Source organism: Cetorhinus maximus, chromosome 6 (assembly GCF_964194155.1).
Source record: "Cetorhinus maximus chromosome 6, sCetMax3.hap1.1, whole genome shotgun sequence".
NCBI lineage: Eukaryota > Metazoa > Chordata > Chondrichthyes > Lamniformes > Cetorhinidae > Cetorhinus > Cetorhinus maximus.
The window spans coordinates 155,524,067-155,549,388 of NC_135884.1; the positions used below are offsets into that span (position 1 = coordinate 155,524,067).

Here is a 25,322-nt window from a genome sequence, read left to right on the forward strand (position 1 = left end):
ATAGCTCTTGGGTTCCGTTTATAGGAATTGGTTCCACTCCCACCACAGCTAGTTTACAAAGCCTGTCGCCCTGCTGATCAACTCTCTTGTCTGCAGCTTTTCAGCTCTGTTAAATTCTCATTTAATTGTTGAGTGTGGATATAATTGGAAGGAAGTAACTCTGAAATGTTAGTCACAAGGGAATTGAATTAACATTGTCCCCCTGAGACAGCACTTTGTGTTACTCGTGCCTCTACTGATATTCATTCAGTTCCCTTTTCAGCCCAGGGAGTCTGCATCAGCAAAAGGAAGACAGGAATTGCAAATTTATAGCACCCATCCTGATCTTGGGACGCTCTCTAATTAGGCTCCAATTCTCTTCTGAAAGTTACTGTTGAAACTGCTTCTCCCGCCCTTTCAGACAGCCTCCTTAGACAGCACCTTCCAAACCCAGGACCACTACCATCTAGAAGGACAGATACATGGGAACACCACCACCTGGAAGTTCCCCTCCAAGCCACTCACTATCCTGACTTGGAAATATATCGCCGTTCCTTCACTGTCGCAGGGTCAAAATCCTGGAACTCCCTACACCACATGGACTGCAGCAGGTCAAGAAGGCTGTTCACCACCATCTTCCCAAGGGCAACTAGGGATTGGCAATAAATGCTGGCCCAGCCAGCAACACCCACATCCCGGGAAAGAATTTTTAAAAATTGCAGATCACAACAACTCACTGGGTTTAGTTAAGTTTCCTTATGTCAGCTCGGGTGCTTTTGCCAATTACCTTTAATGTGTAACATTAACAAAATCTTGCAAATGCTAGAAATCTGTAATAAAAACAAAAAATGCATCTGTGGAAAGAGAAACAGAATTAACGTTTCAGGTCATGACCTTTCATCTGAACTCATGATGAAAGCTCATCAATGTAAAATATTAACTCTTTCTCACTCCACAGATGCTGCCTGACCTGCTGAACATTTCCTGTGGTTTCTCTATTTATTTACCTTTTTAATCTCTGTTCTCTGGTTACTGACCCTCTTGCCACTGAAGCAATTTCTCCTTATTGACTCCATCAAAACCATGTGTCGTAAGTCTCCCCTTTAACCTTCTCTCCTCCTAGGAGGACACTGAGCTTCTGCAGTCTCTTCACATAACTGAAGTCCTGCATCCTTGGTACTATGCTGGTAAATTTTGTCTGCACCCTCTCCAACATCTTGACCTCAGTCCTGAAGGTATGGTGCCCAGAATTGATCACAATATTCCAGCTGAGTATTGGCCTGTTTGATTTCACTTATTGCCTTGGAGTGTTTTTCGAGGTATCACAACCTGTTCCAAGGAGCTTACCGAGATATTTCGGTGTTTTAGTTGTGAGTTGCAATGTTTGATGTTTGAACCCTGTGACCCTATTAGAGTCAAAGCAAGAATTTTGTTGACAGGCAAAAAGAATTAATTGAATGCATTAACCATACTGAGCTAAAGCCACCATAATTAATCGAACATCAGTCATTATTATGGCTGCCAGGGTCAGGATCTTTTAAAGGAAGATTGACAGCCCCTCATTACTGGCTTGTAATTCATTTCAAATTAGTCTACTGAATTATTATTCTCCATTTGATTGGTTTGTGTATCGTGGGAGGGTTAGACTCTGTGACTTCAGCTTAGCAAGAATAATTAGTATTCTTGAGAATTTTTAAACCTTTATCCTGCTGAATAAACAGCCTGTATACAATTTATGTTGAGTAACTCTTACCCTGCTGAATAAACGGTGACTGTACAATTCCAGTGAGTGATCCTTACCCTACTGAGTAAACAGTGTCTATGCAGTTACACCGTGAGTAACCCTTACCTGAATAAAGTGCTTCTGTACAGTTAGTAAATGACCTTTACCCTACTGAATAATCTTTCAAAACATTTCATGTTGAATAATTTTATGAGCAGCCACTATTCTGTAGGCAAGTATAGCAGCTACTTTTTAAACAAGATTCCCACACACAGTAATGAGCTGAGCAATTAGCTAAGATGTCTGTGGTGTTGGCCATCAGTTACCTCCCAGATCTCCCTCCAATGGAACCTTTAGCATCAACCCGAACAGACTTCCTTGCTGTATTGAGTTCTCTGGTGTTAGATTCTCATCTGTCATGACTCAAAATTATTGTTCAGTTCAGTTTAAACAATTAAGGGGATAGAATGTGTCTTGTGTGTAAAAAGGAGCTTGTGTGGCATTATTTTTAAAGCTGTGTGGTGAGGATCTGTAGATAGGCTGACTCAGGGCTCCTTGTCAGTGGCTGTCTGAATATTTCACACAGTGTGGGTGTGTGTTGAGGCATTGCTGGCATTGCCTCTATGGTTGGCTGGGCAACAGGCTCCTTACTCCAGTTCTTCCATTGGACCCTGTTAGACAGAGAGACTGTAGATGGGAGAGCACTGTTTCAATGAAGAAATGAAAATTAAAAACCCATGACTTCTGAAAATAAAAGGAAACAGGATTAACATTTCTACAATGCCTTACCACTTCTCTTAAACAACCCCAATAGCTTCACGTACATAATGTATGAAATGATGACTGTTGTGCAGCATGTTAATGATTAGCCAGTTCATCTATTTTAGTGATGTTGGTTGAGGGATAAGTGTTGGCCAGGACACTGAAATCATAGAAAGTTTACAACACAGAAGGAGGCTATTCGACCCATCATGTCCATGCTGTTTGACAAAGAGCTACGGAGCTTAATCTCACCTTCCTGCACTAGGTCCATAGCCCTGCAGGTCACAGCTCTTCGTGTAGACATCCAAATATTTTTTTAAATGTGGTGAGAGTTTCTGTCTCCAGCACGCTTTCAGGCAGAGTTCCTGATCCCCACAATCTTCTGGGTGAAAAAATGATCCTTCATCTCCTCTCTAATCCTCCTCCCGATTACTTTAAATCTGTGCCCCCTGGTTTTTGCCACATGTACTAAGGTAAATAGGCCATCCCTATTTATCTAGGACCCTCATAATTTTAAGCTTCTCAGTTGTCACCCTTGGCCTCCTCTGTTCCAAAGAAAACAACCCCAGCCTATCCTAATATTTTTCAGCCCTGGCAACATCCTGTTAAATCTCCCCTGCACCCTTTCCAGTAGTCACATTTTTCTGTAATGTGGTGACCAGAAATATACACAGTACTCAAACCTTGGTCCAACTAGTGTTGTATGCATTTCAAGCAACTCAGCTAATGAAAATATGCCATATGCTGCCTTAACTACCATATCAGCCAGTCCTTTAAGGATCGATGGACTGGTGGGAGAACCTCTCTTTGAACAGTGGCAGTAAGATCTTTTACGTTCACCTGGGAGGCTAGATGGTGCCTCAGTTTAACATCCCATCCGAAAAATGGCATCTCCAACAGTGCGGCGCTCCCTCAGTGCTGCTGTGTATTTAACCTGTGCTGTACCTGTCCTGGGAGTGTTTGATGGTGCTGGAATAATGGATGGTATTCCTTTCCCCAGCGTTTGATAAATACAAAATTGTTACTTGCTTTCAACATCTTTTGAGCAGGACATATTTCAACCTAACAGTATAGAAAGTCCTCTTTTTATAATGATCCTTACAGAGGTCTATCACTGTCAGGCATTACCAGTATGGACTGAGGAATGGAGTAAAGGGCTTCCTATTGATGCATTATAGTCAAGTATAAATATTTTATTGGTGCACCTTGCAACCAGGGACTGAACTGGTGAATACTGTGTGCACTGATTTATTGTGAGAAATGAGCCATTTTGTTGATGTGGGACTAAGTTGCTTTGGCAGCATGGTGCATTCTTTGATTGAGTAACCACTAGGCCCTTGATAGTCCATAATCCACCTGACAGCATTAAAGCAACTACTGATTGATTTGGGAATCCCAACCGTAAAGTTGAAAAGTGCACTGAGTTCCCCCGAACCAGAGTTCCCAGACCTTTTATAGCAAAGAGCCCCTGAGTCACAATCGGAACTATAAAATAGATAGCAAATTTAGTGAGTTTAGAAAAGATACAATTATTAGGAACTTAATCTTTATAGGGTATATAAGTAGAAAAAAGGCTTGTATTTCTCTGGCACCTTTCTCTGCCTCTGGATGTCCCAAAACACTTTGCAAGCAGTTAAATTCTTTTGAAGTTTAGTCACTGCTGTGATGTGGGAACTATGATAGCCTGTTTGCACACAGCAAGATCCCACCAACAGAAATGAGATAAATGACTGGATCATCTGTTTTATTGACACCAGTTGAGTGATGAGTGCTGGCCAGAATGCCAAGAAAAGTTCCCCTGCCCTTTTTTGCAACAGTGGCCATGGGACGTTTTTTTACAACTACCTGAGGAAGAATGTTAATAAGGCACCGTTGCACCTTCTTGCATAGCTCAAGGTCGCCTGTGTCAGGAGGTTGTGGGTTCAAACCTCATTTCTGGATTTTAGCTCATAATTCTATGCCGATGCTTTTCTGCATTAAATTTCATCTGCTACTTATCTGCCCATTCCACCAACCTGCCTATGTCCTTTTGAAGCTCTACACTATCCTCCTCACAGTTCATATTGGTTCCAGTTTTGTATTGTCTGCAAGTTTTGAAACAGCCCCTTACATCAAAGTTTAGGTCATTAATATATATCAGGAAGAGCAGGGGTCCTAACACCGACCCCTGGGGAACCCCACAATAAACCTTACTCCAGTCCAGAAAACAATCATTGACCGCTACTCTGTCCCCTGTCACTCAATCAATTTTGCAACCTTTTATTCCATGAACTCTAACTTTGCTGAAAAGTCTGATATGTGGCACTTTATCAAAAGCCTTTTAGAAGTCCATGTACACCTTATCAACGGTAGCATTACCCTCATCTGCCCTCTCTGTTGCCTCATCAAAAAACATAAGTTAGTTAAACATGATTTGCCCTTAAATCCATGCTGGCATTCCTTAATTAATCCGCATTTTCACAAGTGACTATTAATTTTGTCCAGAATGATTGTTTCTAGAAGTTTCCCCACCACCGAGGTTAAATTGATTGGCCTGCCGTTGCTTTGCACCCTTTTTTTGAACAAGGGTGTCACATTTCCAATTCTCCAGTCCTCTGGCCTCACCCTTGAGCCTAAGTAAGATTGGAAAATTATGGCCAGTGCCTCCACAATCCCCACTCTCCCCTCAGTATCTTTGGATGTATTTCACATGGTCCTGATGCCTTATCAACTTTTAAGTACAGACAGCCTATCTATCCATTACCTCCTTATCAATGTTAAACTCTTCATGTGTCTCAACTACTTCCTCTTTGACCATGACCTGCGCAGAATCTTCAGTGCCTATTGAAGACTTTTGGATTCAACTTTATGTTAGCTGCCAGTCTCTTCTCATGTTCTTTCTTTGCTTCTCTCATTTGCTTTTTAAATTCCCCTCTGAAACTTCAATATTTAGCTCTCGGTTCTATTTTCCACCTGACGTCTGTCATAAGCACACTTTTTCTTTTTAGTTTCTGACTCTTTCATAATCCAGGAAGTGCTGTTTGCCCTACCTTTCCCCTTTGTGGGAATGTACCTTCTTTAAAGGTAGCCCATTGGTCAATTACAGTCTTGCCTTCCAAACTTTGATTCCAGTTTACCTGATCCAGATCCATTCTTATCCCGTTGAACGAAAAATGTTGGAAAAAACTCAGCAGGTCAGGCAGCATCTGTGGAGAGAGACAGAGTTAATGTTTCAGCTCGATGACCTTTCATCGGAACTGAATAAAGATGGAATTGTAAGAGTTTTCAAGCCAGTGGAAAGGAGGGAGGGGAAAGAACAACAAAGGAGAAGGCCTGTGCTGGGGTGAAGGCCAGAGGAGACTAAATAACCAAAGATTCATGATGGAATAGCCAAAGAAAAGTGGTGATGGATATAGTAAAGAAACAAAGGTTGTGTTCAAATGAGGCATGAATGGCCACATAAAAAACATCTGAATGCAACATCAAGGGATAAAGAAAGAAACAAGATAAAGACCAACCAGGCAAAACAAGAATAAGAGAAAAAAAGCACAGAACAAGATGGAAGCAGAGGTTATGGTCTAAATGTTGTTGAGCTCAATTGTTGAGTGCTGCTCCTCGAGCTTGCGTTGAGCTTCACTGGAACATTGCAGCAGGCCGAGGACAGAGAGGTCAGCGTATGGAGCAAGGTGGAGAATTAAAATGACAAGCAGCTGAAAGCTCAGCGTTGTGGTTGCAGACTGAACAGAGGTGTTCCGCAAGGCAGTCGCCAGTCTGCATTTGGTGTCTCCAATGTAGAGGGGACTGGATTGTGAGCAGCGATACAGCAATTAAAAGAACTACAAGTAAATCACTGTTTCACTTGGAAGGAGCGCTTGGGACTTGGACAGTGAGAAGGGAGGAGATGAAAGGACAGGTATTGCATCTCCTATGCTTGCATGGAAAGGTGCTGTAGGGAAGGGAGGGGGTGTTAGGCGTAACTGAGGAGGGGAGTACGGTGCCCCAGAGGGAATGGTTCCTCAGAATGCTGAAAGGGGAGTGCAGGGGAATGTTTCAGCATTCATTCAACATTCGTGGGTTGCTGTTAAAGCGAACAGGCTTCCGATGGTCCCAAGAGTGCTCGTAACTTTGAGGGTGTGTAGCTGATCCTTCTACTACTTGACTACCGTAGCTGTACCTCAGTGTAACGATACGGGGAGATGGTAGTGAAATGGTTAGATCACTGGGCTAGTAATCCAGAGGCTCAGGCTGGTGGAATTCAAAGTGAATGAAATTCAATGAATTAATTAACCTGGAATTGATAGTTTTATCGAGACTAGCTTTCATCATGATGGTCATGATGAAACTAAGATCGATTGTCATAAAAACCCCTTAGGGAAGGAAATCTGCCTTCCTTACCCGGCCTGGCCTACATGTGACTCCAGACCCACAGCAACGTGGTTGACTCCTAAATGCCCTCTGAAATGATCTAGCAAGCCACTCAACCACTAAAGAAAAATCAAAGGAATAAAACCGATGGGCCACCCGGCATCGACCTAGGCACCGGAAACAACTACGGCAAACTCAGCCCTGTCAACCTGAAAGTCCTCCTTATTAACTTCTGGGGGCTGTGCCAAAATAGGGAGAGCTGTCTCATAGACTAGCTAAGCAGCAGCCTGACATAGTCATCCTCACAGAATCATACTATACTCAATGTTCCAGCCACCACCATCACCATCCCTGGTATGTTCTGTCTCACCTACAGGTCAAACCCACCAGTGGTGGTGGCACAGTGGTATACAATAAGGGGGGAGTTGCCCTCAACATTGACTCCACATCCCACAAAATCTCATGGCACCAGGTCAAACATGGACAAGGAAACCTCTTGCTGATTACTACTTACTGCCCACTCCCCCACTGCTAGTTGATTAATCATTACTCCCTCTGTTTTGAGCACCACTTAGTGGAAGCACTGAGGGTGGCAAGGGCATAGAATGGACTTCAATGTCCATCACCAAGAGTGGCTCGGTAGCACCAATACCGACCGAGCTGGCCCAGTCTTAAAGGACATAGCTGCTAGACTGGGTATGCGGCAGGTGGTGAGGGAACCAACAAGAGGGAAGAACCTACTTGACCCCATCCTCACCAACCTGCTTGCCGCAGATGTATCGGTAGGAGTGACCACCGCACAGTCCTTGTGGAGACAAGGTCCCATATTCACATTGAGGATACCGTCCATCATGTTGTGCGGCACTCTTACCATGCTAAATGGGATAGATTTTGAACAGATCTAGCAACTCAAAACTAGGCATCCATGAGGTGATGTGGGCCATCAGCAGCAGCAGAATTGTACTCAAACACAATCTGTAAATTCATGGCCTGGCATATTTCCCCAATCTACCAATACCACCAAGCTGGGGATTCACTCCTGGTTCAATGAAGAGTGCAAGAGGGCATGCCAGGAGCAATACCAGGCATACCTAAAAATGAGGTGTCAGCCTGGTGAAGCTATAACACAGGATTACTTGTGTGCAAAACAGTGTAAGCAGCAAGTGATAGACAGAGCTAAGTGATCCCACAACCTTCGGATCAGATCTAAGTTCTGGTGTCCTGCCACATCCAGTTGTGAATTGTGGTGGACAATTAAATGACTCTCAGGAGGAGGAGGCCCCACAAATATCCCCATCCTCAATGATGGAGGAGCCCAGCACATCAGTGCAAAAGATAAGACTGAAACATTTGCTACAATCTTCAGCCAGAAGTGCTGAGTGGATGATCCATCTCGACCTCCTCCAGAGGTCCCCAGCATCACAGATGCCAGTCTTCAGCCAATTCGATTCACTCCACTTGATATCAAAAAACGGCTGAAGACACTGAATACTGCAAAGGCTTTGGGCCCTGACAATATTCCAGCAATAGTACTGAAGACTTGTGCTCCAGAACTTGCTGTGCCCCTAGCCAAGCTGTTCCAGTACAGCTACAACACTGGCATCTACCTGGCTATGTGGAAAATGCCCAGGTATGTCCTGTACACAAAAAGCAGGACAAATCCAACCCTGCCAATTACCGCCCCATCAGTCTACTCTCCATCATCAGTAAAGTAATGGAAAGTGTTGTCGACAATGCTATCAAGCGGCACTTGCTTAGCAATAACCTGCTCACTGACACCCAGTTTGGGTTCCGCCAGTTCCTGACCTCATTACGGCCTTGGTCCAGCCATGGACAGAAGAGCTGAACTCGAGGTGAGGTGAGAGTGACTGAGGAGAGAGTGAAGGCTGAGTTAGATCGATTTTTGATAGACAAGGGAGTATGGCGTTGAGATGGCGGATCAGCCATGATCCTATCAAATGGTGCAGAAGCTCAAAGGGCCAAATGGCCTACTGCTGCTCCTAAGTCCTATGTTCCGTTGTTGTGGTTGTTGGAGGTCAGTCATTTCGGTCACAGGACATCACTGCAGGAGTTCCTCAGGGTAGTGTCCTCGGCCCAACCATCTTCAGCTGCTTCATCAGTGACCATCCTTCTATCATAAGGATCATAAGAAATGGGGATGTTCACTGATGATTGCACAATGTTCAGCACCATTCACGACTCCTCAGATACTGAAGCAGTCTGTGCCCCATGCAGCCATAGCTGGTCATCATTCAGACTTAGCACTTTTCTTAGATAATATCACCACCTTCAACACCTCTTTGATCCTTTTGTCTGTGACATCTTTTGATTATCTGCTCCTATCACTGCTTGCTTGTCCCTACAACCACCCCACCCTCAACTTCTCTCCCCCCGCCCCCCACCTTAAACCAACTTATATTTCACCCCTCTCCTAACTATACTTCAGTTCTGTTGAAGGGTCATGTGGACCCGAAACGTCGACTCTTTTCTTCTCCACCTATGCTGCCAGACCTGCTGAGTTTTTCCAGGTAATTCTGTTTTTGTTTTTTATCATTCAGACTTAGGCTGATAAATGGCAAGCAACATTCGTGCCACACAAGTGTCAGGTGATGATCATCTCCAACAGGAGAGGATCTAACCATCGCCCCTTGACATACAACTGCCTTACCATCGCTGAATCCCCTACCATCAACATCCTGGGGGTTACCATTGACCAGAAACTGAACTGGACTAGCCATATAAATACTGTGGCTACAAGAGCAGGTCAGAGGCTGGGAATCCTGTAACGAGTAACTCACCTGCTGACTCCCCAAAGCCTGTCCACCATCTACAAGGCACAAGTCAGGAGTGTGATGGAATACTCCCTACTTGCCTGGATGAGTGCAGCACCAACAACACTCAAGAAGCTTGACACCATCCAGGACAAAGCAGCTCACTTGATTGCCACCACATCCACAAACATTCACTCTCTCCACCACCGACGCACAGTAGCAGCAGTGTGTACCATCTACAAGATGCGCTGCAACAACTCATCAAGGCTCCTTAGACAGCACCTTCCAAACCTGTGACCTCTACCACCTAGAAGGGCAAGGGCAGCAGATACATGGCAACACCACCAAGTTCCCCTCTAAGCCACACACCATCCTGACTTGGAAATATATCGCCGTTCCTTCACTGTCGCTGGGTCAAAATCCTGGAACTCCCTCCCTAACAGCACTGTGGGTGTACCTGCACCACATGGACTGCAGCGGTTCAAGAAGGCAGCTCACTACCACCTTCTCAAGGGCAATTAGGGATGGGAAATAAATGCTGGCCCAGCCAGTGAAGCCCATATCACAAGAAACAATATTTTAAAAATTGCTGATGCATAGGTATTGTGGAGTTTAACCGACTTTGAACCTTTCAACCTTCATCTGTTCTTATAAGCTTCGTTTATAGAATCTTGTGTACAGAAACTAAGTGACCTTGCAGATTTTCATAGTTCTGAGAGCATTAGCTGTATCTCAATACTGTCTCTATGTGGGCTTTGGTGTCTTAGCAACTTCCTCTTACATGATTCTCTCACTGAGCTCGTTTTCACACAGACAAAAGTTTTCTCCATTTTGACTGGTAAATGCTAGAGTAAAGCATTGCTTGGGATTGTTTGACCGTTCCAATACTTTCCTAAAGGGTATGAGTGAACCAATTGGATTCTCATGGCAGGTCTTTATTGAAAGTCTACAACAGCTTCACAGCCTCTTTTGCTGATGGGGGAATCTTTATTTCCTGAATTTCAAGCTGAAATTCTCGAGGTGCCCTGAGGAAGTTTGAACTGATATTCTGTTGATTACCAGTCCAGTAGTAAGACCACCACATTAAATTCATAACTGCGTTACTGGATTTGGCAGGAGATAAGTAGAAATGGAACTGGGGCGTGAAATGGGATTGTTGATCATTCCTCCCCTCAGGTGAATCAGCAGAAGTGTTGATGGTCTAAAGATGCTCCTGTGTAACCTGGGAACAACAGCATGGGACCCTGCACATTTACTGAGCCTGTTTGTGGAGTGTGGTTGCAGTCATTGCCAATTTAAGCAGCATTGCTGGCTGGGAAGAGGGAGAGCAGCTGAAAATGTACCAAATGGGCAGGTCAGTAAAGACTGCTGCTGCACCAAACCTGCCCCACATATCATGACAGAAGGACAATGAGGGATCTGTGGAGTCCAACACAGCATCCTGTTCCTCGACACCTCCAACTGTGCTGCCCACCCCCACTGTGGCTGCTCACACCGAGGTGCTGCTCGCCTCCCCTCCTCAGCCCTGCCCACTTTCCACCCTTAATACTGCCCGCCTCCCCCTCCTTGCCACTGACCGCCTCCACCCTTGATACTGCCCGCCTCCCCCTCCTCGGCACTGACCGCCTCCACCCTTGATACTGCCCGCCTCCCCCTCCTCGGCACTGACCGCCTCCACCCTTGATACTGCCCGCCTCCCCCTCCTCGGCACTGACCGCCTCCACCCTTGATACTGCCCGCCTCCCCCTCCTCGGCACTGACCACCTCCACCCTTAATACTGCCCGCCTCCCCCTCCTCGGCACTGACCGCCTCCACCCTTGATACTGCCCGCCTCCCCCTCCTCGGCACTGACCGCCTCCACCCTTGATACTGCCCGCCTCCCCCTCCTCGCCACTGACCGCCTCCACCCTTAATACTGCCCGCCTCCCCCTCCTCGGCACTGACCACCTCCAGCCTTGATACTGCCCGCCTCCCCCTCCTCGCCACTGACCGCCTCCCCCTCTTCGGCACTGACCGCCTCCACCCTTGATACTGCCCGCCTCCCCCTCCTCGCCACTGACCGCCTCCACCCTTGATACTGCCCGCCTCCCCCTCCTCGGCACTGACCACCTCCACCCTTGATACTGCCCGCCTCCCCCTCCTCGGCACTGACCACCTCCACCCTTGATACTGCCCGCCTCCCCCTCCTCGCCACTGACCGCCTCCACCCTTGATACTGCCCGCCTCCCCCTCCTCGCCACTGACCGCCTCCACCCTTGATACTGCCCGCCTCCCCCTCCTCGCCACTGACCGCCTCCACCCTTAATACTGCCCGCCTCCCCCTGGCATTGCCCCCGGTGATGTCCGAGCCCTCGACACTGAGCAGAAGTGTTGATCTGGATTATGGCGACACCCTGCTAGCCACGTGGAATTCTAGAACAAGTGTAGCTAGAATGAGCAGACAGCTGATAAATGAATCTTTGTTTTAATAATGCAGTCTCGATAAAAATGCTAAATGAATGTGTTGAGAGAGGGAGAGTTGATGCAATGGTAGTTTCGCTCAGTGTCGCTACTGCATTCTGACATTTGATATTGAAAAATCCAGCTGAGGAACTCTGCAATACTTTATTTTAAATGGAACATTTTCTTTCTCTTGCCCAACTTTGGAACATTGGAATTACCTTTGAGATCATGACAACATCAGGAAAATAATTAAAGTGCGGCAGTGGTTATACAAAACAACTAGCAGAGTAATGGGTGAACAGTTTGATGAGTCCCGAGTCTCCGAGAGCAGATTCAATGCGTCTTGTCTGATTCTCAGAATCCTTTAGCTGCATGTGGGTAATTGTAACCTGTGGAGTTGCTCCCTCTGGGAGTAATTACTCTGCAGCACAAGGCTCACTGCACTGACTGCTGTGAGCAGCCAAGTTTCCCCTCAGCAATAAAGGGATATTCCAACCCCCACTGGCAAAATCAGTGAAAGCCAGTTTTATCTGGGGGCACGTTGTGTTTTAATCGCCACCCGCCCCCTTCCTGTGTTCTTTACACTTTTCTTTGTTAACAACAGTGACAATGCTTCAAAAGTATTTCATTAGCAGTAAAACCGCTTTGACAGGTTTTCAGGTTGTGAAAGGTGACCCTTTCTCTGCTCTTCCCCTCGTACACTTTCCCCCTCTTGGGCTCAAGGATGCTCCTGTGCTCACCCCCCCACCCCCCGCTCTGTTATTCACACCCCCCCCCCATCCCCCCCCACCCCCACCCTGCTGTCACATTCATCCCCCACTCTCTCGCCCTCCTGCTCTAGCCTCTTGCCTGTGCGCACCCCCCCCCCCCCCCCCCCACTTCTGGCCCCCTGGCCCCCTCTGCGTCGCACCACCAGCCCCTCCGTTCTCCCTCCCCCAACCCCGGCCCCGCATATTGCCATGGGATCTTTGTGCTCAAGTTTCTGAAGTGGGTAGTGAACCACCCTGATGGCTGGCAAGGGCGGGAGAAAGGAGGACCGGAGACAGTCAGCAGCCTCTAAAAGAGGTGTCCACTCCACTCCACTCCAGTCCGACCAGTGGCTCCAGACCAAACTGACCACGTTCTGAAAAAAATCAAAGTGTGACATCACGGGAAAACGGCTAGTTGATTGGTTCGTGAGTATTTTTCTCAGTTATCTTTCAAAACTGGGGTAATTTTAGTAATTGTAGAGGCTGGTGGTGCGATGCAGAGGAGCCAGGGGTGCAGAAGTGAGGGGAGCGCAGAGGGGCTGGTGGGGTGAAGCAGAGGGGAGGTGGCGCAGAATTTGCTACTACTTAGTAGTAGTAGTAAAGCTAATTAGATTGGGAGGTGAGTATTTCTTATTTATCTTAACTAAGGATTTTCAATCGGGGTAAGTAGAACATTTATTGAATTCATAAGAATATCAGCACAGGCATTAATTAAAATAAATCAGTAAAATAATTAAACATTATAAAGATGGCAGACAAGTGATGTGTGGTGGCTGCAGAATGTGGGAGCTCGTGGACACCTGTGTGATCCAAGGTAAACACGTCTGCAGCTGGAGGCCGAGCTGCAGACACTGCGACACACCAGAGAGAGGGAACGTTTTTTATATGGACACTTTATCCCAGAAGGCGGTCAAATCTTAGGCTAGGGTCATCCGATTTGGTTTGTGGTCAGGGACAGGACGATGTGACTGCAAGTGAGGCAGGTAAGGGGGCCCAGTAGGTAGCAGTGGAGGAATCTCAGCCCTTGCAGTTGCCCAACAGGTTCGAGGTTCTTACAACCTGTATGGATGAAAGCAGTTGCTGCCGGGTGGATGAGCAATTGACCATGGCACCATGATACAGGAAGCCATGCAAGTGGGGGGAGTTAATTATTTTTTTCCCATTCATTCATGGGATGTGGGCTTCGCTGGCTAGGCCATCATTTATGCCCATCCTTAATTGCCCTTGAGAAGGTGGTGGTGAGCTGCCGCCTTAAACCGCTGCAGTCAATGTGGTGTAGGTACACCCACAGTGCTGTTAGGGAGGGAGTTCCAGGATTTTGACCCAGCGACAGTGAAGGGACGGTGATATATTTCCAAGTTGGGGTGATGAGTGGCTTGGAGGGGAACTTCCAAGTGGTGGTGTTCCCATCTATCTGCTGCCCTTGTCCTTCTAGATGGTCGTGTGTGTCGGTTTGGAAGATGCTGTCAAAGGAGTCTTGTTGAGTTCCTGCAGTGCATCTTGTAGATGGTGTGCACTGCTGCTACTGTGTGTCAGTTGGGGAGGGAGTGAGTGTGTTTGTTGAAGGGGTGCCAATCAAGTGGGCTGCTTTGTCCTGGATTGTGTCAAGCTTCTTGAGTGTTGTTGTAGCTGCACTCACCCAGGCAAGTGGAGAGTATTCCATCACACTCCTGACTTGTGCCTTGTAGATGGTGGACAGACTTTGTGGAGTCTGAAGGTGAGTTACTCACCACAGAATTCCCAGCCTCTGACCTGCTCTTGTATCCACAGTATTTATATGGCTGGTCCATTTCACCCTCTGGTCAATGGTAACCCCAAGAATGTTGATAGTGGGAGATTCAGCGATGGTGATGCCATTGAATGTCAAGGGGCAATGATTAGATTCTCTCTTGTTGGAGATGGTCATTGCCTGGCGCTTGTGTGGCACAAATGTTATTTGCCACTTGTCAGCCCAAGCCTGGATATTGCCCTGGTCTTGCTGCATTTGGACAGGGACTGCTTCAGTATCTGAGGAGTTGCAAATGGTGCTGAACATTGTACAGTCATCAGCGAACATCCCCACTTCTGACCTTATGATGGAAGGAAGGTCATTGATGAAGCAGCTGAAAATTGTTGAGCCCAGGACACTATCCTGAGGAACTCCTGCAGTCAGTGTAGTGGTAGTAGGGGACAGCATGGTCAGGGGGATAGTTCCAGTTCTCTGTAGCCGAGAGTGGGAGTCCAGACGGCTGTGTTGCCTGCCCGGTGCCAGGTTTCGGGACATCTCCTCTGCGCTGGAGAGGAACTTGCAGTTGGGGGCGGGGGATCCAGTTGTTGTTGTCCACTTAGGTACCAATGACACAAGTAGGACTAGGAAAAATGCTTAGAGAGTATGAGCAACTAGGGGCTAAATTAAAAAGCAGAACCTCAAAGGTAATAATCCAGAGCAAACTGGATTAGGGTAAATAAGATTAGAGAGTTAAATTTATGGCTCAAAGATTGGTGTGGAAGAAATTAGTTTTGATTCATGGCACCGGTACTGGGGAAAGTGGGAGCTATACTGTCAGTGCGGTCTACACCTGAACCATGGTGGGACCAGTGTTCGGGTGAGTCGTATAACTCGGGTGGTAGAAAGAGCTTTAAACTAAATAGTGGTGAGGGAAGATGTGATAAACTAAAGAGAGAGGACAAGGCAAGAGAACAAGCTAGCTATAAGGGAAATGATAATCTGAATGTGGCAGGCAGGGTCAGAAAGTACAAACTTAAGAGTGTGCCAACAGATAAGGCTAGAGGTTGCAAAAATAATAATAAGACAGAATTAAAGACATTCTAGCTGAATGCAAACAGTATTCACAACAGGGTAGATGAATTGGCAGCACAAATTCAAGTAAACAGATATGATCTAATTGCCATTACAGAGATGTGGCTGCAGGGTGGAACTGGATGTTCAAGGGTATTTGAAGTTTAGGAGGAATAGACAAAAAGGAAAAGGAGGTTGGGTAGCACTGTTAAACAAAGGATGAAATTAGCATATTAGTGAGAGAGGATCTTAGGTTGGAAGATCAAGGTGTAGAATCATTTTGGTTGGAGTTAAGAAACAGCAAATGGCAACAAACATTGTGGGATTTGTTTATTGGCCACTAAATAGTGACAATGTAGGACAGAGAAAGGGCTAATTAATAATTTTGTTGTAAAGGCGCCTCTAGGGAAGAGTGACCATAATATGATAGGAATTTACATTAAGTTTGAAAGTGATGTAGTTCAATCCAAAACTAGGGTCTTAAATCTAAACAAAGGGAAATGTGAAGGTATGGGCGGCAAAGTGGCTGTGGTAGATTGGGAACTACCTGAACAGGTATGATGGTAGGCAGATGATGGCTAGCATTTAAAAAATTAATACATAGTTTACAACTCCTTTAGGGCATAAAACCCAGCAGGAAAGGTGATCCAACCATGGCTAACAAGAGAAGTTAAAGATGGTATTAGATTAAAGGAAGAGGCTTATAAAGTTGTCAAAAAAGTAGTAAACATGAGGGAGCATTTTAGAATTCAGCAAAGGAGAACCAAGAAACTGACAAATGTAAAATAGAATATAAGAGTAAACTAATGAGAAACATAGAAACAAACTGTTAAAAACTTCTATCGGTATGTAAAAAGGAAAAGATTAGCAAAGACAACAAGCAGAGACAGGAGGATTTATAATGGGGAATAAGGAAATGGCAGAGAAACTAAACAAATACTTTGTGTCTGTTTTCATGGAGGAAGATACAAGAAACCTCCCTGAAATACTGGAGAACCAAGGGACTAAACGAGAATGTGGAACTGAAAGAAATTATTATTCGTAAAAAAGTCGCACTAGAGAAATTAATGGGACTGAAAGTTGATAAATCCCCTGGATCTGATGATTTGTATCCCAGAGTGATGAAAGAGGTGGCTGTAGAGATAATGGATGCATTGGTGATCATCTTCCAAAATTCTATAGATTCTGGAAGGTTTCCTGCAGACTGGAAGGTGGCAAATGTGACCCCACTATTTAAGAAGGGAGGGAGAGAGAAAATTGGAACTACAGACCTGTTAGCCTTACATCATCGGTAGAGAAAATGCTAGAATCTATTACAAACGATGTGATAACTGGATAATTCAAAAATAATGGCAAGAATTGGGCAGGGTCAGCATGGATATGTGAAAGGAAAATCATGTTTGACAAACCTGTTAGTTTTTTGAGGATGTAACTAGCAGAACAAATACGGGAGAACCAGTGGATGTGGTGTATTTGGATTTTCAGAAGGAAGTTAGGAAGCAAAATTAGATCACAGTGGGATTGGGGGTAATAAACAGGCATGGATTGAGAATTGGTTAATGGACAGAAAACACAGGGTAGGTATAAATTGGGTGTTCTCAGGTTGGCAGGCTGTGACTAGTGGGGTATTGCAACAATCAGTGTTTGGGCCCCAGCTATTCATAGTCGATATCAATGATTTGGATGTGGGACCAAGTGTAATATTTCCAAGTTTGCTGATGACACAAAACTAGGTGGGAATGTGAGTTGTGAGGAGGATGCAAGGAGGCTTCAAGGGAAGTTAGAAAGGCCAAGTGAGTGGGCAAGGACATGGCAGATGGAAAAAATGTGGAAAAATGAAGTTTTTTTTATGGGCAATCCTTGTTCAGACGGCATTTTAAGAGTCAACCACATTGCTGTGGATCTGGAGTCACATGTAGGCCAGACCGGGTAAGGATGGCAGATTTCCTTCCCTAAAGGACATTAGTGAACCAGATGGGTTTTTACAGCAATCGACAATTGTTTCATGATCATTATTAGACTTTTCAGTCCAGATTTTTATTGAACTCAAATTCCACCAACTGCGTGGTAGGATTTGAACCCAGAGCATTACCCTGGGTCTCTGGATTACCAGCCCAGTGACAAAACCACTACACCATTGCCTTCCTTTGGTAGGAAAAACAGAAATGCAAAGTATTTCTTAAATGGGGAGACATTGGGAAGTGTTGATGTCCAAAGGGACCTGGGTGTCTTTGTTCATAAGTTATTGATGCTAACATGGCAGTGCAGCAAGCAATTAGAAAGGCAAATAGTATGTTGGCCTTTATTGCAAGAGGAGTTGAGTCCAGGAGTGGAGAAGTCTTACTGCAGTTGTACAGGGCCTTGGTTAGACCACACCTGGAGTATTGTGAACAGTTTTGGTCTCCTTACCTAAGGAAGAATATACTTGCCATAGAGGGAATGCAACAAAGGTTCACCAGACTGATCCCTGGGCCTGAGAGTGAGGAGACTGGATCTGTATTGTCTAAGTTTCAAAGAAATGAGAGGTGACCTGATTGAAGGGTACAAAATTCTTACAGGGTGTGACAGGGTAGATTCAGGAAGGAAGTTTCCCCTGGTTGTGAGCCCAGAACCAGGGGACACAGTCTCAGAATAAGTGAAAGGCCACTTAGGACTAAGATGAGGAGACATTTTTTCACTCAGTGCTTGGTGAATCTTTGGAACTCTCTACCCCAGAGGGCTGTGGAGACTCTGTCACAGAGTATGTTCAAGACAGAGATCGATGGTTTCCTAGATAGGAAAGGCATCAAGGGGTATGGGGGTAGTGTGGGAAGATGGTGTTGAGTTGGATGATCAGCCATGATCCTGTTGAATGGCAGAGCAGGCTCGAGGGGCCGAATGGCCTACTCCTGCTCCTATTTCCTATGTTCCTATAAGAGCAGCTGTATGCAGAGCTGTTAACCACCCTGTCTCTTGGATGTGTCCTTGCCATAAGTCAACAGCCCTGTTTCCAATGGTGTGTGAAAGTGAGCAGATGAATGAATCTCATGAAATATTAAAACCCTGCAGCTCCCCAGCGCTAGCAACTAAATAATGACCTCTCAGGCACTTTGCTGCGGGATATTAATTTAGGAAGCATGCAGCATTAATGCATTCACCGGATAATTTAGCAGCTGAGTGGTGCATTAAGATGTTCAAGCACTTACTGCACTCTGTGAACTCAAGTTAATTGTCAGTGCTGTTTTCTTAAGGATTTTATTTCGAACCCTTTCACATTTAACAGTCCGAGAGCTAGAGACTGCCCTCTTCTGGTCAGCTTCTGACAATGCCTCTCTGTCTTCAAATTTCAAACCTTGAGACAAAGGGTTGTCCACCTCCAGCCCAGTTCAAAAGTGGAGATGGGTGAGAGTGGTGAGTAGGGTTGCATAGACTTGGCTTATATTTGATTAAGTTTAGAAGGTTGAGGGGTGACCTCACTGAGGTGTTTAAAATGTTAAAGGGGTAGATGGAGTCAGACTGAGCTATAGGTGTGTGTTACATGAATGGGACCCACTTGTGACCCAGTCTCTCCCCCCCCCACCACCCCCCAAACGGCCCTCAGACGTTCCATTTCTTTCTAGTCCTTGGTAGACAAAATCTCTGCATGGGAGGCAAGCAACTCTGCAACATCCTTGGTCTTTTGCTCATCCAATCCAATTTGCTTGCCAATTTCTACGATCGCCTCTTAGATTTTTGCAGTAGGTTCCACATAGCCTTGGGCTCTAATGCAACCTGGCCACAACTTCCTCTGCACACCATTCATTTTGGATGAGGTAACCTCATTCCAGGCCACAGGGATGTTATCAATGGCCTTAATGATGTCATAATACTTCCAAAATTCCTTTAGGGGTAGGGCATCATCACCTTCAGTTTCCCTGATGATCTGTCTGAAAACTCTTCTATGGTAATAGGCCTTAAAGGTTGCAATCACTCTTTGATCCAAAGGCTGCGAAAGGGAGGTGGGAATATTGACATTGTCACTGAGGTCATCAAGAGCAGTAGAATGACCAGGACCATTGTTCAGGAGAGGAAATGCTTTGTTGGCAAGACTATTTGCTGAACAATAATCCTTGACAGTTGGACAAAAGTAGGATGTAAACCAATTCTCAAAAATTGCTGGGCTACCCATACCTTCTTGTTTGCCACACAACAGGTAGCTTGTTCTTTGAATAATCTTTCATTGCCCTGGGTGTTTGGGAATGGTAAACAAGCATTGGCTTCACTTAAAATCACCTGCATTCCCAATAAGCAACAATGTCCTTTTCTGCTTTAAACCCTGGCATAATCTTTTCATCGTTTGAAATGTATGTCCTGAAAGGCACCATTTTCCAGAATGAACCAGACTCATCACATGAATCACTTCTTGAGAAGTGTATTTTTTTATTATTCATTCACAGGATGTGGGTGTCACTGGCCGGGCCAGCATTTATTGCCCATCCCTAGTTGCCCTTGAGAAGGTGGTGGTGAGCTGCCTTCTTGAACCGCTGCAGTCCATGTGGTGTAGGTACACCCACAGTGCTGTTAGGGAGGGAGTTCCAGGATTTTGACCCAGTGACAGTGAAGGAACAGTGACATATTTCCAAGTCAGGATGGTGAGTGGCTTGGAGGGGAACTTCCAGGTGGTGGTGTTCCCATCTATCTGCTGCCCTTGTCCTTCTAGATGGTAATGGCTGTGGGTTTGGAAGATGCTGTCTAAGGAGCCACCCTGCTCAATGATTTCACTGAATGTTTTAATGAAGGATTATCATTGCTTGTTTTATTATCATTGCACTGCATCATTGGCAGAGGTAATTTCCCCACTTACAGCAATCTTACGCATGTTAACAGGTTTTTTATACCCGGCAAGCCTCCCACGACAAGCATCAAATGGTTTCTATGTTTGAACATTCACCATAGTCTTAAGATCATCATACAAACTCCTAGCCTTTTCTTGAACAAGGTAAACTGAGAGGCATGTGGTGTTGAGTTTGATGTTCAATCCAAATAAGTTAGCAGTTTTTCCATATCCATCATAATCCCACACTGATTATTTCTACTTAAATCTAACAGCAGCCAAAGGAGTTGCTGGCATAACAAACTCTTATTTTATCAGTGTTTTTAATAATTATTTTCACCTTTGTTGCTGGCAAGTCAAGACCTCTAGTGATATCCACTGCACATTCACATGTTTCAGAGTGTTTTATAACATCTAATTTCACTTGAAGTGTAACTTTTCTCAGCACAAAGCACTTCATAATTACTGACTCTTTTTCAGCTCATTATGAATGAATGTTATGGGTAAAATTAATGAATAATACCACAACAATTTAAGACAACCATGATTGTGACAGGAGGGAACTCTGTTTTCATGTCCCAAAATGTTGCAATGCACACTCCTCCAATCCATACTGTACAGGGCGGTGAGTCTTTAACCAGCGGCATTTCAGAGAACCATTGGAGACCATTACAGGACAGTGGAACCTGGGCCCAGCACAAATAGAAACCTGGGCTGCTTGCAGTAACTGATTTCCCCTGAGCTTCCCAAGATTGCCTGCTCGGCATCTCCCCCGAGGCCCAGCTCTCGCAGGCTCAATATGGGAGTTACGTGGGAATGTCCAATGTTAATGCAGCACAGCAGCAACACAGTGCAAAGGCTGGGGATTGATTGGAGATCATTGTTAATGCGGAACAATGTTGTACAGGACGACATTGTGAGGCCATCCTGGATGGGGATCAGATGGGAAAATGCAGTTGATGTATATCAGCCATGATCTCAGTGAATAGCGAGTAGAACAAGCTCAAAGGGCCGAATGGCCGCCTTCTGCTCCTATTATGCTCTTAAAGTGAGACAGATATCGGAACAAAAGATAGGTTCAGAGGAGGTGTGATTGGCAACAACTGAATCGCAGGGAAGGGGAGGGAAGCATGGAAAACTGGGAAAGAGGGAGACTCTGTGGCCTGTGGTGAAGAGACCCTAAGGTTGTGGACTGCCATCCCTGGTTATGTACTGGTAGGCGCTCCCCACTCTGCACCAGCCCACCCAACCCAGACATCTCCCATAACACACAAACAAAACACTGCAGATGCTGCGAATCAGAAATAAATACCCAATGTGCAGGTCAGACAGCAGGCTGGATGATCGCTTTGTGGAAACACCTTCATTCAGTCCATACACATGGCCCCGAGCTTCCTGACTCCTGTCATTTCAATTCTCCACCTTGCTCCCACTCTGATCTTTCTGTCCTTGGCCTGCGAGAGTGCTCTGTTGAAGCTCAGTGTACGCTCGAGGAGTAACACCTCTTTTTTTAGGCTTGGCACTCTACACCCTTCTGGACTCTACATTTGAGTTCAACAATTTGAGATCATAACCTTTGTCCCCATCTTGTTTCATTTTTTTTTGCTGTATCTTTTTCTTCTGGTTTCCTTTTTTTATTCCTTCACTTTGTGTTCAGGTGCAGCTATTCTGTCCACCTCACCTCACCTCACCTCACCTCACCTCACCTCACCTCGAAACATCAGGGCTCTGAAGAAGAGTCACACGGACTGGAAATGTTTACTCTCTCTCTCTCTCCACTGATGCTGTCAGACCTGAGGTTTTGCAGCATTTTCTGTTTTTGTTTCAGATTTCCAGATTCTGCAGTATTTTGCTTTTATATTATGTTGTAATAAAAATACCTTCTTTTCTAAGTTCGATAATCCCAGGAAAGGTGTCCAACAGGGAGCAAAGGGGGTGTTGTTATGGATTATTTTAGTGATAATGAATTGCATGTTTTGTTTCTGTACAGCTTGTTTCAACATTATTGCTACACTCGAGGAGGGATGCGTCATACTTCCTACACCTGCATCTGTGGCAGGTAAGAACCTGCCTCTCTTCCTCTGTTTTCTGGAAAGTTCCTCTGTGTCTGTCGGAGGGTCAGTACTGTGGGAGCAGTGCATTGATGGAGGATCAGTATAGAGGAAGGACAACACTGTGAGAGGGTCAGTACTGAGGGAGCGCCGCACTGTCGGAGGATCAGCGCTGAGTGAGCGCCGCACTGTCGGAGGGTCAGCGCTGAGTGAGCGCCGCACTGTCGGAGGGTCAGCGCTGAGAGAGCGCCGCACTGTCGGAGGGTCAGCGCTGAGGGAGCGCCGCACTGTCGGAGGGTCAGCGCCGAGGGAGCGCCGCACTGTCGGAGGGTCAGCGCCGAGGGAGCGCCGCACTGTCGGAGGGTCAGCGCCGAGGGAGTGCCGCACTGTCGGAGGGTCAGTGCCGAGGGAGCGCCGCACTGTCGGAGGGTCAGCGCCGAGGGAGCGCCGCACTGTCGGAGGGTCAGCGCCGAGGGAGCGCCGCACTGTCGGAGGGTCAGCGCCGAGGGAGCGCCGCACTGTCGGAGGGTCAGCGCCGAGGGAGCGCCGCACTGTCGGAGGGTCAGCGCCGAGGGAGCGCCGCACTGTCGGAGGGTCAGCGCCGAGGGAGCGCCGCACTGTCGGAGGGTCAGCGCCGAGGGAGCGCCGCACTGTCGGAGGGTCAGTGCCGAGGGAGCGCCGCACTGTCGGAGGGTCAGTGCCGAGGGAGCGCCGCACTGTCGGAGGGTCAGTGCCGAGGGAGCGCCGCACTGTCGGAGGGTCAGTGCCGAGGGAGCGCCGCACTGTCGGAGGGTCAGTGCCGAGGGAACGCCGCACTGTCGGAGGGTCAGTACCGAGGGAGCGCCGCACTGTCAGATATGTCACCTTTTGGGTGAGATGTTAAACTGAGATGTAAACTGATAATTACATCCTGCTCTAAGTTGGATGTAAAAGAATCAAGGGGATTATTTGATCAGCAGCAGGGGAGTTCTCCACAGTTTCCTGTCCCAGTATTTACTCCTCATCAACATCACTAAAACAGATTATCTGGTCACTATTGCATCGCTATTTGTGGGAAGTTGCTGTGCAGAAACTGGCTGCTGCATCTTCCACAACATTGCCCACACTGCACAAGTACTTCATTGGCTGTAATGGCAGTCGCTTTTGGACATCCTGATTTTGTGAAAGGCTTTATAACAATGCAAGTCTGGCTACCTTAGTGCAGTGATCCAGTGCTGAGATCAGGAACTGTCGCTCTGACCAGCTGGGGCTCCAGTAAATCCTCTCACCTGCCTGAACCTCATGTCACATGGATTTCTAAACAAATCTGGCTGTTGGGTAGAAGCTTGACATCCCCATTTTAGCAGATGGGGCCTATGCAGAGTAGAGGCAAGCTTTTCCACAACCAGTGGTTGTGATCTGGAAGGCACTGCCTGAAAGGGCGGTGGAAGCAGATTCAATGGTAACTCCCAAAGGGGAGTTGGTTAAAGAATGGGAAACATTCTGTGACCCTGTAGGGTAATGGGACTAATTGGATAGCTCTTTCCAATAGCCTGGATGGGGTACAGTGGGCTGAATGGTCTCCACTCCTATTTTGACCGTTCTGTCCATGACCCCTTACACTATTCCAATGAAACTGAACCCAAGTTCACCGAGCTTCTCTTGACCACGAACCAGACTCATCATTCAGTTCAGCAGCTTCAGGTCAGAATCACCAGCCCTATTTCTATTGGACATTGTCTGACCATTCCCACCTCCTCTCAATCCAGATTTCGATGACTTTGCTTGTCCCATCACCACCATCCCTTTGTCATTTAATATCTCCTGATTTTCACCTTATCGTTCTCTACCCCCTTCCGCCACTCCGCCCTCCCCCTTTTCCCTGGATCTGGTACTAACTTTAAACCCGTTACCTGTCTAGCCTTTTCCAGTTCTGACGAAGGGTCAGAGACTCAAAACGTTAACTCTCGTTTCTCTCTCCACGGACACTGTCAGACCCGCTGAGCTTTTCCAGCATTTCCTGTTTTATTTCAGATTTCCAGCAACCGCAGTATTTAGCTTTTATATCTTTCCTGGGATGTGATTCCCTTTGTCGGATCCAATGTGGTTGACCCTCCCCCTTCTCCCGCTGGAGGTCTGTGTCCCCAAACCCTGCTGCACCCCAGCTGGTATCCACTCCTTTGTGCTGGTGCTCGTGGTCCTCTGGCGCCTCCAGGTGCTGCACTGATGTAATGTCACGCAATGCCCTGGCTGCTCTTCCTCATAGCCCCGCAGTATCAGCCTTCCCTTCCAGCCCGTGTACCAACAGAAATGCCTGCTGCAAGGTAGGAAATGTGGGACGTAACTCAAGTCTGAAGTCAGCGTTCAGGCCAGAGGGCTGTGGGGGGAAAAAGATGAGATACAGTTGCTGTAGCTTCCATTGAGTTTGGTTGAAACAAGTAGAGAGATCAGAGTGCAGAAGGGAGGAAGGGACAAAAGCCGGTACACAGGAACTGGGAACCACAGTTGTGAAAAGACAGACAGACTTGCATTTATATAGCGCCTTTCAACCTCTGTCTCCCAAAACAGCCTACAGCCAGTTAAGTGTTTTTATCTAAATGGAGTCACTGTTGCACTGTAGGTAATGTGGTAGGTAATTTGTGCGCAGCCAGCTCTCTCACACACAGCCGTGAGCGGATGCCCAGAATGTGTTTTTAATGATGATGGTTGGTTAATTACAGATCCATGTGGCATGGCGTCTATCGTTCAAGGTGGGCAGCGTTCTCTCGTTTCTCGTCTTGTGTTTAATCCCCAGTCCGGGGAATTGGGCACAGTATCCAGGCTGACACACCAGTGCAGTACTGAGGAATGCTGCACTGTTCGAGGTGCTGTCTTTTAGCTGAGACGTTAAACTGAGGCACTGTCTGCCCTGTCATTGGGGTCTGAAAGATGCCAAGGCACCAACTGAAGA

The 25,322-nt window shown here is 46.5% G+C and overlaps 1 protein-coding gene across 1 annotated transcript in view; it reads left to right on the forward strand.

The window, feature by feature from the left end:
- The window catches only part of pepd (peptidase D), a 191,503-nt gene that overhangs the window by 98,364 nt on the left and 67,817 nt on the right, over positions 1-25,322 (forward strand). The window contains exon 10 of the mRNA XM_078544698.1: positions 22,333-22,401. Coding sequence (XP_078400824.1) covers positions 22,333-22,401 — 69 coding nt within the window. The remainder of the gene's footprint in view (positions 1-22,332; positions 22,402-25,322) is intronic.